Below are 18104 nucleotides of genomic sequence, written 5' to 3' on the forward strand. Positions count from 1 at the left end.
TTACTTGTTGTTTTTCCCTTGCTGCTTTTAATATTTGTTCTTTGTATTCAATTTTTGATAGTTTGATTAATATGTGTCTTGGCGTGTTTCTCCTTGGATTTATCCTGTATGGGACTCTCTGTGCTTCCTGGACTTAACTATTTCCTTTCCCATATTAGGGAAGTTTTCAACTATAATCTCTTCAAATATTTTCTCAGTCCCTTTCTTTTTCTCTTCTTCTTCTGGGACCCCTATAATTCGAATGTTGGTGCATTTAATGTTGTCCCAGAGGTCTCTGAGACTGTCCTCAGTTCTTTTCATTCTTTTTTCTTTATTCTGCACTGCAGTAGTTATTTCCACTATTTTATCTTCCAGGTCACTTATCCGTTCTTCTGTCTCAGTTATTCTGCTATTGATCCCTTTTAGAGAATTTTTAATTTCACTTATTGTGTTGTTCATCTCTGTTTATTTGCTGTTTAGTTCTTCTAGGTCCTTGTTAAACGTTTCTTGTATTTTCTCCGTTCTATTTCCAAGATTTTGGATCATCTTTACTATCATTATTCTGAATTCTTTTTCAGGTAGACTGCCTATTTCCTCCTCATTTGTTAGGTATGGTGGGTGTTTGCCTTGCTCCTTCATCTGCTGTGTTTTTCTCTGTCTTCTCATTTTGTTAAACTTACTGTGTTTGGGTTCTCCTTTTCACAGGCTGTAGGTTTGTAGTTCCCGTTGTTTTTGGTGTCTGTCCCCAGTGGCTAATGTTGGTTCAGAGGGTTGTGTAGGCTTCCTGATTGAGGGGACTAGTGCCTGTGTTCTGGTGGAGGAGGCTGGATCTTGTCTTTCTGGTGGGCAGGTCCACGTCTGGTGGTGTGTTTTGGGGTGTCTGTGGCCTTATTATGATTTTAGGCAGCCTCTCTGCTAATGGGTGGGGTTGTGTTCCTGTCTTGCTAGTTGTTTGGCATAGGGTGTCCTGCACTGTAACTTGCTGGTCGTTGAGTGGGGCTGGGTCTTGGAGTTGAGATGGAGATCTCTGGGAGATTTTCACTGTTTGATATTACATGGAGCTGGGACGTCTCTTGTGGACCAGTGTCCTGAACTTGGCTCTCCCACCTCAGTGGCACAGCCCTAATGCCTGGCTGGAGCACCAAGACCCTGTCCTCCACAGGGCTCAGAATAAAAGGGAGAAAAGAAAGAAAGAAAGAAAGAAAGAGAGAGAGAGAGAGAGAGAGAGGGAGGGAGGGAGGGAGGGAGGGTGGGTGGAAGAAAGAAGGTAAAGTAAAATAAAATAAAATAAAGTAAAATAAAATAAAATAAAGTTATTAAAATAAAAAATAATTATTAAGAAAAAAAGTTTTTTTAAGTAGTAAAAAAAAAAAGACAGACAGAACCCTAGGACAGATGGTAAAAGCAAAGCTATACAGACAAAACCACACACAGAAGCATACACATACACACTCACAAGAAGAGCAAAAGGGGAAAAAATATATATATCGTTGCTCCCAAAGTCCGCCTCCTCAGTTTGGGATGATTGGTTGTCTATTCAGGTATTCCACAGATGCAGGGTACATCAAGTTGATTGTGGAGATTTAATCCACTGCTCCTGAGGCTGCTGGGAGAAATTTCCCTTTCTCTTCTTTGTTCGCGCAGCTCCCAGGGTTCAGCTTTGGATTTGGACCCGTCTCTGCGTGTAGGTCGCCTGAGGGCATCTGTTCTTTGCTCAGACAGGACGGGGTTAAAGGATAGGCTGATTCGGGGCTCTGGCTCACTCATGCCGGGGGTAGGGAGGCGTACGGATGCGGGGCGGGCCTGTGGCGGCAGAGGCCAGTGTGACATTGCACCAGCCTGAGGCGCGCTGTGTGTTCCCCCGGGGAAGTTGTCCCTGGATCACGGGACCCTGGCAGTGGCGGGCTGCACAGGCTCCCGGGAGGGGCGGTGTGGATAGTGACCTGTGCTTGCTCACAGGCTTCTTGGTGGCGGCAGCAGCAGCCTTAGTGTCTCATGCCCGTGTCCGGGGTCCACGCTGATAGCTGCGGCTCGCGCCCGTCTCTGGAGCTCCTTTAAGCGGCGCTCTTAGTCCCCTCTCCTCGCGCACCAGGAAACAAAGAGGCAGGAAAAAGTCTCTTGTCTCTTCGGCAGCTTCTGACTTTTTCCCGGACTCCCTCCCAGCTAGCTGTGGCGCACTAGCCCCCTTCAGGCTGTGTGCACGCCGCCAACCCCAGTCCTCTCCCCGGGATCCGACCGAAGCTGAGCCTCAGCTCCCAGCCCCCGCCCATCCCGGCGGGTGAGCAGACAAGCCTCTCGGGCTGGTGAGTGCTGGTCGGCACCGATCCTCTGTGCGGGAATCTCTCCGCTTTGCCCTCCGCACCACTGTGGCTGCGCTCTCCTCCGTGGCTCAGAATCTTCCCCCCTCCACCACCCGCAGTCTCCGCCGCGAAGGGGCTTCCTAGTGTGTGGAAACCTTTCCTCCTTCACAGCTCCCTCCCACTGATGCAGGTCCCGTCCCTATTCTTTGTCTCTGTTTTTTTCTTTTTTCTTTTGCCCTACCCAGGTACGTGGGGAGTTTCTTGCCTTTTGGGAGGTCTGAGGTCTTCTTCCAGCATTCAGTGGGTGTTCTGTAGGAGCTGTTCCACATGTAGATGTATTTCTGATGTATCTGTGGGGAGGAAGGTGATCTCCGCGTCTTACTCTTCTGCCGTCTTGAAGCTCCTCCTCTCTTTCTCTTTTTATTTTACCTCACTATAAACTCATATATTGAATTTCATATATTGACCTCATTATAGACCTATGGATTTTTTACATTCAGTGAGTTATCATCACTATTGTTTTTCTTTCTTATTAAATTGAGCTATAGTTGATTTACAATATTATATTAGTTTCAGGTGTACAACATAGTGATTCACAATCTTTTTAAGTTTTATAGTTTTTATAAAATATTGGCTATATTCCCTGTGCTGTACAATATATCCTTGTGGCTCATTTATTTTATACATAATAGTCTGTACATCTTACTCCCCTACCTCTATTCTTCCCCTCTCCCCTTCCCTCTCCCCACTGGTAACCACTGGTTTGTTCTGTATATCTATGAGTCTATTTCTTTTTTGCTATATTCACTAGTTTGTTTTATTTTTTAGATTCTACATATAAGTGATATCATACAGTATTTGTCTTTGTCTGACTTATTTCACTAAGCACAGTACCCTCCAAATACATCCATGTTCTTGCAAATGGCAAAAATTTCATTATTTTTTATGGCTAATATGCCATTGCATATATATACCACATCTTCTTTATCCATTCATCTGTTGATGGACACTTAGGTTGCTTCCATGCCTTGGCAATTGTAAATAATGCTGCTATGGACACGGTGGTGCATATATCTTTTCAAATTAATGTTTTCGGTTTTTTTCGGATATACACCCAGGAGTGGAATTGCTGGATTGTATGGTAGTTCTGTTTTTAGTTTTTTGAGGAGCCTCCATACTGGTTTCCACAGTGGCTGCACCAATTTACATTCCCACAGTGTACAAGGGTTCCCATTTCTTCACATCCCCACTGATACTTGTTGTTTGTGGTCTTTCTGATGATACCCATTCTGACAGGTGTGAGGTGATATCTCACTGTGGTTTTGATATGCATTTCTCTGATGATTAGTGATGTTGAGCGTCTTGTCCTGTGCTTGTTGGCCATCTGAATGTCTTCTTTGGAAAAATGTCTGTTCATGTCTTCTGCCTATTTTTTGATTGGGTTGTTTGTTTTTTTTTATGTTGAGTTATATGAGCTGTTTATATATTTTAGATATTAACCCCTTATCATCATATCATTAGCAAGTATTTTCTCCCATTCAGTAGGTTGTCTTTTTGTTTATCTGTTTTTTCCTATGCTGTGCAAAAGCATTTAAGTTTGATTAGGTCCCATTTGTTTATTTTTGTTTTTGTTTCCTTTAGGAGACATATCCAAAAAATATTGCTACAATTTATGTCAAAGAGTGTTCTGCCTATATTTTCTTCTAGGAGTTTTATGGTCTTACATTTAGGTCTTAAATTCATTTTGAGTTTATTTTTGTATATGGAATGAGAAAATGTTCTAATTTCACTCCTTTACATGTAGCTGTCCAGTTTTCCCAGGACCACTTATTGAAAAGGGTGTCTTTTCCCCATTGTATATTCTTACCTCCTTTGTTGCACATTAATTGACCATAAGTGTTTGGTTTTACTTCTGGGCTCATTATTCTGTTTCATTGATCTATGTATCTGTTTTTGTGCCAATACCATACTGTTTTGTTTTTGTTTTTTTTTTAAACTTCAGGTTTTTCTTTTTTTTTTTAATTAATTAATTTATTTATTTATTTTTAGCTGTGTTGGGTCTTCGTTTCTGTGCGAGGGCTTTCTCTAGTTGTGGCAAGCGCGGGCCACTCTTCATCACGGTGCGTGGGCCTCTCACTATCGCGGCCTCTCTTGTTGCGGAGCACAGGCTCCAGACGCGCAGGCTCAGTAGTTGTGGCTCACGGGCCCAGTTGCTCCGCGGCATGTGGGATCTTCCCAGACCAGGGCTCAAACCCGTGTCCCCTGCATTGGCAGGCAGATTCTCAACCCCTGCGCCACCAGGGAAGCCCCCATACTGTTTTGATTACTGTAGCTTTGTGGTGCAATCTGAAGTTAGGGAGTATGATAGCTCCAGTTCTGTTCTTCTTTCTCAAGATTATTTTGGCTATTTGTGGTTTCTTGAGTTTCCATACAAATTTTAAAATTATTTGTTCTAATTCTGTGAAAAATGCCATTGGTATTTTGATAGGGATTTCATTGAGTCTGTAGGTTGCCTTGGATATTGTGGTCATTTTAACATATACTTCTTCCAATCTATGAACACAGTATGTTTTTCCATCTGTGTCATCTTCAGGTTCTTTCATCAGTGTCTTGTTGTTTTCTGAGTACAGGTCTTTTACCTCCTTAGGTAGGTTTATTCCTAGGTATTCTATTCTTTTTGATGCTATTGTAAATGGGGTTGTTGTCTTAATTTCTCTTTCTGATAGTTTGTTGTTAGTGTATAGAAATGCAGCATATTTATGTATATTAGTTTTGTATCCTACAACTTTACCAGATTCATTGATGAGCCCTAGAAGTTTTTTGGTGGTGTCTTTAGGATTTTCTATGTATATTACCATGTCATCTGCAAACAGTGACAGTTTTACTTCTTCCTTTCCAATTGGATTCCTTTTATTACTTTTTCTTGTGTGATTGCTGAGGCTGGGTAATCGCTATTGTTTTTAATGTTCAAATTGTCCCATTTGGCCCATAGTAGCCTTTTTAGGGTAGCCCCTTTTGAAATGACCCAATCAGTCTTTGAGTGCTTACTTGCTTTCTGCTATAATAGACATTCCAGGCTACCTTGTACTCTCCTGCCTCAGACTTGGAGTCAGACCTGGTTCTCTTTAGTGGGGAATGTATCCAGAAATCAACATATGGGTACTAGGTCTGCTCATTATTACTAAAGTGTGCTTATTACATCAAGACTCTTCAGTGGATAGAATTAGGAAATACATATGACTTTAAATAAAAGGTTCCTATTAATATTACTTACAATTCAAATTTACAGGGAGTATCTATCCTGCACCTTTTTGCATTTTGTTTTATATCTTTCCACTTGGAGTTAAAATCTTCTTTCTTAATCACTTTTAATATGTTTACTTTTTGCTTTATTGTACTATATATAAAATAGTTTCAAATTTTTTCAGTAAACTACTTAGTAATGTTTAAGATTTCTGTCCTTAAAATGTAACCCACCAAGAAAGCACAGTCAGAGTAATATGTTCAAAGACCATCTGAAATGATGGTTTTCTGTGTGGTTATGTTATTATTATGGTAAATATTTTGATTCATTTGTTTCTGCTTGTATTTAATTTTTAAGATTTAATTTTTCTTTACTCTTTTCTCTTTTATTTTTGGTGTAATCAGCAATTATGTGGTTCAGAAATCAAAACCATAGAGTTGTCTTGCTTCCATCCTTATTCCTTCCACCCCACTCTCACCTATCCCCTTGTTGTCTTCATATTCTTGAAAATTAAACTCATTTAGTGAAGCTTCATTCTCCTAAACAGGGCCTTATTCTCTTAACTGACATTTTAAATTCTTTGTATATTAATAAGTCACTGTTTCTATGTTCAGAATTCCCCAAAAGTTATTAGGTAGTTTCTATAACATTTGGGAGAATATGACATATAACATCGACTTACTTGCTGTATAACTACTTATATACTGTAACCACAAGAAATGGGAAATTACTCTTCATCTCTTTAGTGTTTATTGACATTTTAAGCTAGCCAACACTGGCATATTTTAACAAAGCCTGTATAATCTTTGCACTGTGTAATCTTTTTCTTCACCATATAGTACTCATCTTAGAGGAAACAAAAGAACAACCAACTAAGTTATATATTAGATTCTAACCTCAACCCTGTTATTAGTGTACTTTTCAAAGAGAATGGTCATACTTGCTATCTGTCATTCATGGAAATAAATGATAAATGTGGAACAAAATGTTAGGTCTCCCCTCAAAAACAGCATATTTTGTATATATTTGTATATATATCTGTATATTCATATATAGATATATATTTTTGTGCATTCGTGTGTGTGTGTGTAAATATCAGAAAATTTCCTAAGGCTGTCATAACAAATTACCACAAGCTTAGTAACTTAAAACCACAGAAATGTATTCTCCCACAGTTCTACAGGTCAGAAGTCCAAAATCAAGGTATTGGCAGGGCCATGCTCCCTCCAAAGGTTCTGGGGAAGAATCCTCCCTTGTCTTTTCCAGCTTCTGGTATCTCCATGTGTTCCTTGGCTCGTAGCTGTACAACTCCAATCTCTGACTCCAAATTCACATGGTCTCCTCCTCTCTCTCCTCTAGGTGTCTTTTATAAGGACACTTGTCATTGGATTTAGGGCCTATCCGAATAATCCAGTATGATCTCATCTTAACTCAATTATGTCTGCAAAGACCCTTTTCCCAAATAAGGTTCCGGTGGTTAGAATAGAACATATCTTTTGGGGTGCCTCCATTCAGTCCATTAACAGGCACACACATACACACACAGTGGATTCTCATTCGCAGTAGTTATGTTCTACAAAGTCACAGTGAATACTGAACTATTTTTTCTAGGGAAAATATATATACATATCTCACATAGATTATAATCCTAAATCCTAGAAACAACCTATCCTGGTAGATTCTATTTTCTTTATTTTACAAAAGAGAAAATGATGTTCAGAAGTGTTAAGTGACTCGCCTTGAGGCACGTCATTCACAGGTGCCAGAGTTGAAATTCAAACCCTGTCCAGCTGGCCCCAGAGCCGGAGCTTCTTGCACTGCCCTGCCCTGCCCCTCCTGTCCTCATCCTCTGTCATCTCTGTAGGAGCTGAAACAAGAAAGCAGAGAGTCACCTTGTTGGACCTCAGCTGGGAACGTGCATGTGTAGAGCAATTTGAATTTTTTGCTGCTCTGCATATGTCTGCAAATGACTGTGAAAGTGCTGCAATAATTGACTTGCGGGAACAAATAAATTCTAGTGAGTAGGTATATTTGCAAATACAGAATCAGGGAATAATGAGGATCAACTTTATATGTATGTATATATATTTTTAAAATATATTTTGTATCTAATGTAGCTTTGTGGGATGATAGATGAAACTTCTGAAAGATTACATAACTCAGTGATCTCATAGCATCATAAGTCAGTGTTAAAAATAGCATCCGTTGGGGACTTACCTGGTGGTCCAGTGGTTCAAAATCTGCCTTCCAATGCAGGGGACACAGGTTCAGTCCCTGGTCGGGGAGCTAAGATCCCACATGTTGTGGGGCAACTAAGCCCACACGCCACAACTACTGAGCCTGCGCGCTCTGGAGCCCACGAGCCACAACTAGAGAGCCTGCAAGCCTCAACCAAGACCCGATGCAGCCAGATAAATAAATATTTTTTTAAAAAATAGCATCTGTTGGAATAGGGAGTTTATGGTTCTTTCTTTGGTTTAAGTTATTTCACCTCTTAGTCAAATGGCTGTGACTTAACACAAAATAGTACAGTTTATTTGAAAGATTTGGGATCAATTTAGTATTAAAGTATTTGTTGAGTGTGGAATTTACTCATGCTATATACTTTTTGTTCTAGGTAGATGTGAAAGTGGACCCCAAGGATTTACGAATAGATACATTTCGAGCCAAAGGAGCAGGAGGGCAGCATGTTAATACAACTGATAGTGCTGTCAGACTTGTCCATGTCCCCACAGGTAAGCTAGTCCTTTTGCTTTTGTACTTTTAACTTTTTTTCACATCTTATAAAACTATTTGGCATTTAGAAAGAGTCTTATGTTGCTGTCTGGTTCCTTGCACAAACCCTTTAAAGGTGACACTGGGGTCATGGGTCCGAGGTCCCCAAGGTGTTCATATTCCCTTCTGTTTGGAAAAGGAACCTCCTTGGCTGTGTGTATTTAAGAGTGAGGTTCTAAAAGCTGAGTGCATGGGTGCCACTTATCCACTAATAAGTTTCAACTGAAGGGCAGACAGGTGATTAATCAGCTTTTTTATTAGAGCCCTTCAAATGTCAGCATTTGTAGATCTTTTCTCTTGGGTATTTTTTCTCCTGAGAAGGATCCTCCTCCAGGACACCTGAGAGTAAGGTCAAGGTCTCACCATTCAGTAAGCAAACTTTTACTTAATCCTTTTTTATTCAGTTGTATGCCTCACACTTGCCTTCCTTTGCACCTATTTAGACTCAAGCCTGGAACTTTCCTTATTTAATTCTCTAAAGACTATACCTCCTGCTTCCTGCAGATTGAGGGAGGGGACTTGAAGATCTAGTTGTTATATAGACTTTCTGTATCTAGTCCCCAGACTGTCAACCCTGATTTCTGGGGTGCCTCATTAGTGCCTCCATGCCAGAGCCTGTCTGGCCCTCAGCGGGCAGATGGGCTTGGTTCTGGTCAGCATCTCACTCTACAGGGGGTTCGACCTCACCTTCCTCCTCTCTGCTGAGTCATTTGCCATTCTTCCAGCCTCTTTTTCTTTTTTTCTTTAATTAGTTAATTAAATAAGTAATTTTAAACTGAAGTATAGTTGATTAACAATGTTTTAGGTGTACAGCAATCCATCCACTTTGTCTTTATATATTGTGTTTGGAGACTACACTCATCATCATCTCATTTTATTTCAGATGGAGTTTGTGTTCCTGTTCTTGTTGTTTCAGTGCAATTTATAAAAAAATGTTATTGAAGTATAGTTGATGTACAATGTTGTGTCAATTTCTGCTGTGCAACAAAGTGACTCATTTATAGATATATGCGTTCTCTTTTCGTATTCTTTTCCATTATGGCTTATCACAGGATATTGAATATCGTTCCCTGTACTATATAGTAGGACCTTGTTGTTTACCCATCCTGTACATACTAGTTTGCATCTGCTAATCCCACACTCGCCATCCTTCCCTCCCCCCACGCCGCCACCCACTTGGCAACCACAGGTCTGTTCTCTATGTCTGTCAGTCTGTTTCTATTTTGTAGATATGTTCATTTGTGTCTTTTTTTTTTTTTGTAAATCACCTGGGCTTTCTTTTTTTATATATAAATCTATTTATTTTATTTATTTATTTTTGGCTGCGTTGGGTCTTTGTTGCCATGTGCAGGCTTTCTGTAGTTGCGGCGAGCAGGGGCTACTCTTCGTTGCCGTGCGTGGGCTTCTCATTGCGGTGGCTTCTGTTGTTGCAGGCACGGGCTCTAGGTGTGCGGGCTTCAGTAGTTGTGGCACGCAGGCTCTAGAGCGCAGGCTCAGTAGTTGTAGCTCATGGGCTTAGTTGCTCCATGGCATGTGGGATCTTCCTGGACCAGGGCTCGAACCCATGTCCCCTGCATTGGCAGGCAGATTCTTATCCACTGGGCCACCAGGGAAGCCCTGTGTCGTATTTTAGATTCCCCATATAAGTGATATCATATGGTATTTGTGTTTCTCTTTCTGACTTCGCTTAGTATGATAATTTCTAGGTCCATCCATGTTGCTGCAAATGGCATTATTCATTCTTTTTTATGGCTGAGTAATATTCCATTGTATACATGCACCACATCTTCTTTATCCATTCATCTGTCGATGGACATTTAGGTTGCTTCCATGTCTTGGCTATTGTAAATAGTGCTAATAACATAGGGTTGCATGCATCTTTTCGAATTATAGTTTTGTTTGGGTATATGCCCAGGAATGGGATTGCTGGGTCATATGACAACTCTATTTTTAGTTTTCTAAGGAATGTCCATACTGTTTTCCATAATGGCTACACCAACTTACATTCCCACCAACAGTGTAGGAGGGTTCCCCTTTTTCCACACACTCTCCAACATTTATTATTTGTAGACACTTTTTAATGATGGCCATTCTGATCAGTGTGAGATAGTTTTTGTAGTTTTGATTTTCATTTCTCTAATAGTTAGCAATGATGGGCATCTTTTCATTTGCCTATTGGCCATCTGTATGTCTTCTTTAGAGAAATGTCTGTTTAGATCTTCTGCCCATTTTTCGACTGGGTTGTTTGTTTTTTTGTTATTGAGTTGCATGAACTGTTTGTATATTTTGGAAATTAAGCCCTTGTCTGTCACATCATTTACAAATATTTTCTCCCATTCTGAGGGTTGTCTTTTTGTCTTGTTTATGGTTTTCTTTGCTGTATAGACGCCTGTAAGTTTGATTAGGTCCCATTTGTTTATTTTTGCTTTTATTTCTGTTGCCTTGGGAGACTGACCTAAGAAAACATTGGTAGGATTTATGTCAGAGTATTTTGCCTATGATCTCTTCTAGGAGTTTTATGCTGTCATGTCTTACATTTAAGTCTTTAAGCCATTTTGAGTTTATTTTTGTGTACAGTGAGAGGGTGTGTTCTAAAGTTTTGGGTTTTTTTAATAGATTTATTTATTTATTTATTTATTTTTGGGTGTGTTGGGTCTTCGTTGCTGTGCACAGGCTTTCTTTAGTTGTGGCGAGCTGGGGCTACTCTTTGTTGTGGTGCGTGGGCTTCTCATTGCGGTGGCTTTTCTTGTTGCAGAGCATGGGCTCTAGGCATGCGGGCTTCAGTAGTTGTGTCTCACAGGCTCTAGAGAGCAGGCTCAGTAGTTGTGGCGCACAGGCTTAGTTGCTCCACGGCATGTGGGATCTTCCCGGACCAGGGCTTGAACCCATGTCCCCTGCATTGGCAGGCGGATTCTCAACCACTGCGCCACCAGTGAAGCCCCTAAAGTTCTTTATTGACTTTCATTCCATAAGAAACTGTAAAAACCTAGAATTATATACATGAGCAAAATAACAGAAAACATCTAAAACAATCCCCAACAACCATTGTTGGTATATATCTTTGGTGTATATCCTTTCAAATTCTTTTCTATGCATATATAAATATATCCTTTCTCACCAAAAGTGAAGTTATAATGTTTGTAGCTTACCATAATTTACTTAAGAAATCCACAAGTTGTTGAATACTTAGTGTGTTTTACCTAAACCCTGTATTCTGTATTATAAACAGTAATAATTAGCTTAAGATGAATTAAAAATTAAAAACAAAGTAAAAGGTGACCAAATTTCTGAAAAAAATGAACTAAAATACTTTAAAACATTAGAGGATTATAAAACCACCCTGGGGACATCCCTGGTGGTCCAGTGGTTAAGAATCCGCCTTGCAATGCAGGGGACTCGTGTTTGATCCCTGGTTGGGGAACTAAGATCCCACAGGCTGTGGGGCAACTAAGCCCACGCACCAAAACTAGAGAGCCCACGTGCTGCAGCTAGAGAGCCCACGTGCCACAACTAAGACCCGATGCAGCCAAAAATAAAAATAAATAAATAAATAAAATAAGTGAATTTAAAAAGTAAAATAACATAAAGGCTCCTTGAGAACATAGATGGTGTCTTATTCAAAAAGAAAAAAAAAAAAAAACACTACACCCTGGTCAGCCATAAATTACTAACTTTGCAAAAGTGACTGATGCTTGTATTGCCAGACTACCTTAGGCCAATTTTTTACCCACTTAGATGTGGTTCTTGGACCTAAAGAGGACTTAAGTCTTACCCGCAAACCTTTTTTTCAAAGCCCTTTTATAATTTTTTTTTAACAACTCCAGCACCTTGTTTCAACATACACTACCCCTCCCCCCAGTCCTCTATTCCTCAGGGAGTATTTAACGATTAAATACTCCTCTACAGAAAATGTATTAAAATAGATAATGAAGTGATTCCCTCAGGAATTACTGAGCTGGTGAGTAAGAAAAGGTCTGACTTGAGCCACTGGATGAGAACAGTACAGGTATATGGACAAAGTCAGTATGGGTCAGCTAATAAGAGGAATTTGAAACAAATCTCATGACTGTCTGGTTATCTTGAAATGGAAACTTTCATATTCCTCTGGGTGCTGAAAAAAGGATTTCTGATTTAAGAGAGCTCCAGACAAGTGCTTGGAAGACGTGAGCAAGTTGGTGCCCCAGCCCAAATGCATGGCTGCAAAAAAGCAGTCAAGAAATAACATTAAACCAATAAGGGGGAAGCCTGCTTAAAGTTATTAGCAGGTGTGATTGTAGCTTATTTAGACAGGGTGAAAACATAGTTTGAAGAGTAGAATTTTATAGAAGTTTTAAAAATCTCCAGCAAAATAGTTACTGCCTTATCAGTGCAAATGGCCTAAGCTAAGAGGGTTTTGGTTTTTGTGATGCAGAAAGGAAAGTACCTTTCACCTCTAGTGTACCTGGGAGCAGGATTGGATATAGACCTTCAGAGTGGTAGCTGCAACGTTAAGAACACAGCCTGAAGTCTCAAGAGTCACCATTTCGGGGCTAGATTTGGGCTGGTAACTGAACTACACAGTGAGCCAAACCCACCCAAATCCAGAAGTCGACTAACCAAAACATGTGCAGTTAGATATGTTGATTAGCTGGGTTTAGAACCAACACAACTGAGAAACTTTCACTATAAACCCTTCCGTTTGGGTAGTTTCTTTTTATTGGTTTCTATATATAAAGTCTTTTTTTCTTTTTCCTGTTTTCTGTTATTTTTTTACTTGAAGTATAGTTGGTTTTTACAATATTATATTAGTTTCAGATGTACAACATAGTGATTCAATACTTTTACAGATTATATTCCATTTAAAGTTATTACAAAATAATGACTGTATTTCCCTGTACTGTACAATATACCCTTCTCATCTGAAATACCTCATTTAGACATCAGAATCTAAAGAGCTATCTAAGCAATTACCATCATAACCCAGGAATACTTTCTGGAGTGTGCTAGATCTAAAATGTTTTTCATCCTTTTCCTGATTAACCTTTCCCCCTTTAAAATGTTCCTCAGTTCTATCTTTTTTATCCGTTTTATTGTGATATAATCGACACCTCATCTCTATTCTAATTTGATTTGTGGAGGCTCCAGTTTATCTCTGATCCCTGTTATTTTTCAGGACTTGTAGTAGAATGCCAACAAGAACGATCACAGATAAAAAATAAAGAAATAGCTTTGCGTGTGTTGAGAGCTAGACTCTACCAGCAGATTATTGAGAAAGACAAGTGTCAACAACGAAGTGTGAGAAAACTGCAGGTAAGATTTATTGAGTGAAATAACTTAATGCCTCTGTACAGAAAGCCGTCATTTTATGCAGAAAATGGAGTAAATATTCTTAATAGAATGGAAATATCTTGGAGCATAGGAAAACATGCTCATTTGTAAATAGCAATAATTTAAGACTGACTGGTTATGGCTAAAGTTGGACATGCCAGTTTGGAAATAAGTAGAGGAGATATGTGTAAACTAAAAATTGTTTCCCAGTTGTTTCCCTCCAGTTGTAGATCATAATTGTCTTTAAAGGAAATTAGTGTAAAAGACAATTCTCTGGAAATTAAGAGATTTTTCAGATTTTTAATTTAAAAACCTATGCTTTTATTATTGTATAACTTTATTTTTTTTCCTACATTTAAAAAAAATATTTATTTATTTGGTTGCACCAGGTCTTAATTGCGGCACATGGGCTCCTTAGTTGTGGCAGGCGGGCTCCTTAGTTGCGGCATGCATGTGGGATCTAGTTCCCTGACCAGGGATCAAACCCAGGCCTCCTGCATTGGGAGCGTGGAGTCTTATCCACTGCGCCACCAGGGAAGTCCCTATTATTGTATAACTTTATGTGGGATCAAAAATATATGGCACTGCAAAAAACTGGTAATACTGACTGCTTCTGGTGCAGTCTGGGAACCAGGAGTAGAAGAGAGATTAATTTTTTGCTATATACCCTTTTGTACTTTTTGAATTTTGTACTATATACATTTATATTATTATTTATACAAATATATTAATAGATAAATTTTAAGCAAAATGAATAAATGTCATTGTTTTAAGTAAACAAAGGGTTGTATGATTTTAAACTCTAAAAAGGTAAACTTTGTCTTTGAGAGAAATTGGAAGAGACAGTGGAACCCAGAAATAACTGCTTTTGTGTTATTTGCAGGTAGTTATACTACAGTAAATTTGGAAGATTTTTGCGGCCTGTTAGGAAAATTAATTGTATAAAACTAAACATTAATTATTCTTTTCACCTAGATGTCCTAGTCTTTCACACTTTTTCCCTTCTCATTTCCCTTACCCACATTCTAACTTGCAAGTAGTAAAAGTGACAGGATAATTTATTAATCCTCTATCTGTGGTAATCCCAGTCTGTGGCCCAGCATCAGTATACACATTTGCAGATAGGAATGCTCATTTACAAAGCGTTACTTCTTGGCAGCTAAGTGATAACATAAACACTGTCAGCTCTGCCACATTTGATTTAATAAAAGACATTGGGTTTTACTTGCCATTTGACATTTGGGCATCACATGTTTCACACAGTAATTTTCAAAGTAAGTATTCGAGATCGGCCTTACGCAGATTGTGGGCATATGTGTCGTCTTCAGTGGTCTGGTTTGAAAGGCCAGAAATGACCTCCGTGTCTCCCAGTTAACTTGTCCATCTGTGTGAAATTTTTTAGTAGATATTTCTGACGCTTAGCAGTTTTTCTTCAGCTAATATATACAGTAGCTTTTATATGGAAGTCATTATGCCAAGTTCTCAACCCTGGTTCCACTTACCACCTAGAGAGCTTTGTAGATGTCTAGGCCCCATCCCCAGAGATTCTGATATAATTGATCTGGGTGGGATCCTAGGCATAACTGTGGTGCCTTGGGATAGCAGTTTCCAAACCTGGCTGGTTGCAGAATGGATGGCCTGGGGACTGTTTTAAAACTACATAATCCACGATTCAGTATATCTTAGGTTAGGTTTTCATTTCAAATGAATCTTTCATTTAAAAACATTCCTCTGGTGATCAGCCATACTTAGGACTTTAGTTTCATATTGTTTGCTTTAGAAAGTAAGTTATAGCAATCTTTTTCTTTTATCTTAAAAAGGGAAAGTGAGATACCTGTAACTTACATAATATTGTAGCAACTATGCTGCAATAAAAATAAATAATAAAATAAATTTTAAAATAAAAAGTGAAATAGATAACTAATAAGAACCTGCTATATAAAAATAAATAAATAAATAAAATGAAATTCAAAAATTCAAAAAAAAGGTAAAAAATGAAAATAAAAAATAAAATAAAAAGTGAAAGTGAGTGAGAGAGGGTGTTGTGTGCATTGTATGTGGGGGGAGCGAGGGCAGATGAGCAGACTAGGAATACAAATAACCACAGCAAAAGGCAAAATGGTGTGCGGTGAAGAAGATTCCAAGTGCATGGGGTTTCGAAGGAGGAAGATAACATATTTCACATTGGGACCGGGAAAGACAGAGATGGTAGGAGAGTGTTAAGGAAGGGCACCCCTTGAGATGCGGTTTTATCATAGTTAACAGACTTGCACATAATTGTGATATGGTATAATAAGTGGCATTATAGAGGTTCATATAATTTTCAGAAATGATGCTGGGAAAGTTGGCCACATTATGAAGTACCTTGAATACTGAGTTGAGTTGTGTCTGCTTAGTAGACAAGAAGGAGCCAAAGAAGGAAATTTATCAGAAAGCTAGGCTTTAGGAAAACTAAGCAGGGCAACACAGTGTAAGCAGAGAAATGGAAGATTCATCAGGAGAGTTTTACAGGCGTGTAATGAAAGTAACGAGCCCTTGAATGATAGATAGTAGAAATGGAAAGGGCAGGATAGAATAAAAGACCCTTGAAACCACTGGAATTGGGCAGTTAGAGAATGGGCTGAGCTGAAGTTCCTTTCACGGTCTATATCAAAGCCTGGCAGATAGTAAGCTCCCGTGAAATGTTTGTTAAAGTGTAGGGTGTCAGGTTTCCTACTTAGATCAAAGGGAACATTGTAGGGTCATTTATAGAAACCAGCAGGAAGAACTGACTGAGATAGAAAGATAGTTTGGTTTTAAATATGTGGAGTTTGAGGTACCAAAGAGACATTAATTCTTTTTTTTTTCTTTAATTTTTATTTATTTATTTATGGCTGCGTTGGGTCTTCGTTTCTGTGCAAGGGCTTTCTCTAGTTGTGGCAAGCGGGGCCACTCTTCATCGCAGTGCACGGGCCACTCTTCATCGCAGTGTGCGGGCCTCTCACTATCGCGGCCTCTCTTGTTGTGGAGCACAGGCTCCAGACGTGCAGGCTCAGTAATTGTGGCTCATGGGCCTAGTTGCTCCGCGGCATGTGGGATCCTCCCAGACCAGGGCCCGAACCCGTGTCCCCTGCATTGGCAGGCAGATTCTCAACCACTGCGCCACCAGGGAAGCCTGACATTAATTCTTATAACTAAGCTTTACAGACCTGTAGTCCTAATAAGTTCCGCCCATTCTTATTCCTTGTCACTTTGTATATATGAATTTAGAAAAGATTTAAACTGTTAAAATAGAAAAGTCATTTACAAGCACTTTTCCCGTTGTAATAAAAGTAATTATAAAGTTAAAATATGAATTGCTTTTTGTTATGGCCCAGGTGGGAACAAGAGCCCAGTCAGAGAGAATTCGGACATATAATTTCACCCAGGATAGAGTCACTGACCACAGGATAGCATATGAAGTTCGTAATATTAAGGTAAGATCAATGAGTATGCTTTATGTGCCTTTGATTTTCAAAGAAAGTATAGTCAAATTCTAGAGAGTAATCTCTGAAATATTACCACGTAATTTAAAAACATTGAGATAGTTTATATGAGTACCCCAAATTTGCAGACATTTTTATTAGTTTGCTAGTGAGAAATATGGTCTTTATGCCAGTATGAAACAGCTATCTTTGAAATTCCAAATTCTTTGTTATGTAATCACAATGTATTAATGTATTTTCAGTATATGTCTGTCTATCAGTTTTCTATTACTGATTACCAAATTACTGCAAATTTAGTGGCTTACAGTAATGCCTATTTATTATCTCACAGTTACTGTAGGTCAGAAAGCCAGGCACGACAGAGCTGGGTTCTCTGCTCTGGGTCTCACAAAGCTGAAAGGTGCTGGCCAGGCTGCATGCCTTCCTAGAGCTTGGAGTCCTCTTCCAGGTTCAGGGGGTTGTCGGCAGAATTCCATTTCCTTGAGTTGTAGGAGTGAAGCCTCCATTTTCTTGCTGGTCATCAGCTGGGTGCTGCTCTCAGCTCCCAAAGACTGACCACAGTTGCTTGCTGTCTAGTCCCCTCCGTGTGCCCTCTCCCATTGAATCTCTTGCAGGCATGGCCTTCTTAAGGGCTCACCTGTTTAGGTCAGGCCCACCTGGATACCCTTCCTTTGGATTAACTCAGAGTCAACTCATTAGCCATCTAATCACTGGAGTGATAGTCCATCATATTCACAGCTCTGCCTGCACTTAAGGGAGGGAATTTTGCAAGGTGTGTACACCAGGGGGCATCTTAGAATTCTGCCTACCACAATGTGTATCATTATATTCAGGTGTTACAATGATTCTGTTGGGGGGAAAAGACCCTGTCAGTTTGGTTTGAACATTCACCTAACTGAATCCCATGTCCTCGGGATCACTGACAGTAATACATTAATGGTGAAGCACAGAAAAATTTTTTTTCCTTCCATTGAAGGGGAAAGTGAACTGGTTCCCATAAAGGACATTGTGGACAAGGCAGAAGGGAGAAGGTTT

At 39.5% G+C, this 18104-nt stretch overlaps 1 protein-coding gene across 11 annotated transcripts in view; it reads left to right on the forward strand.

Moving 5' to 3' along the window:
- MTRF1 (mitochondrial translation release factor 1) overlaps positions 1 to 18104 on the forward strand; it is a 58017-nt gene that overhangs the window by 36081 nt on the left and 3832 nt on the right. For 10 of the 11 annotated variants that reach the window (XM_082365567.1, XM_082365569.1, XM_082365563.1 and 7 more), the window contains 3 exons: positions 8141 to 8258; positions 13451 to 13587; positions 16962 to 17060. In XM_082365567.1, coding sequence (XP_082221693.1) covers positions 8141 to 8258; positions 13451 to 13587; positions 16962 to 17060 — 354 coding nt within the window. The remainder of the gene's footprint in view (positions 1 to 8140; positions 8259 to 13450; positions 13588 to 16961; positions 17061 to 18104) is intronic. The other variant, XM_082365564.1, reaches the window with a different exon arrangement.

The sequence above is a fragment of the Balaenoptera borealis genome, assembly GCF_965194805.1.
Source record: "Balaenoptera borealis genome assembly, chromosome: 18".
NCBI classification, from domain to species: domain Eukaryota; kingdom Metazoa; phylum Chordata; class Mammalia; order Artiodactyla; family Balaenopteridae; genus Balaenoptera; species Balaenoptera borealis.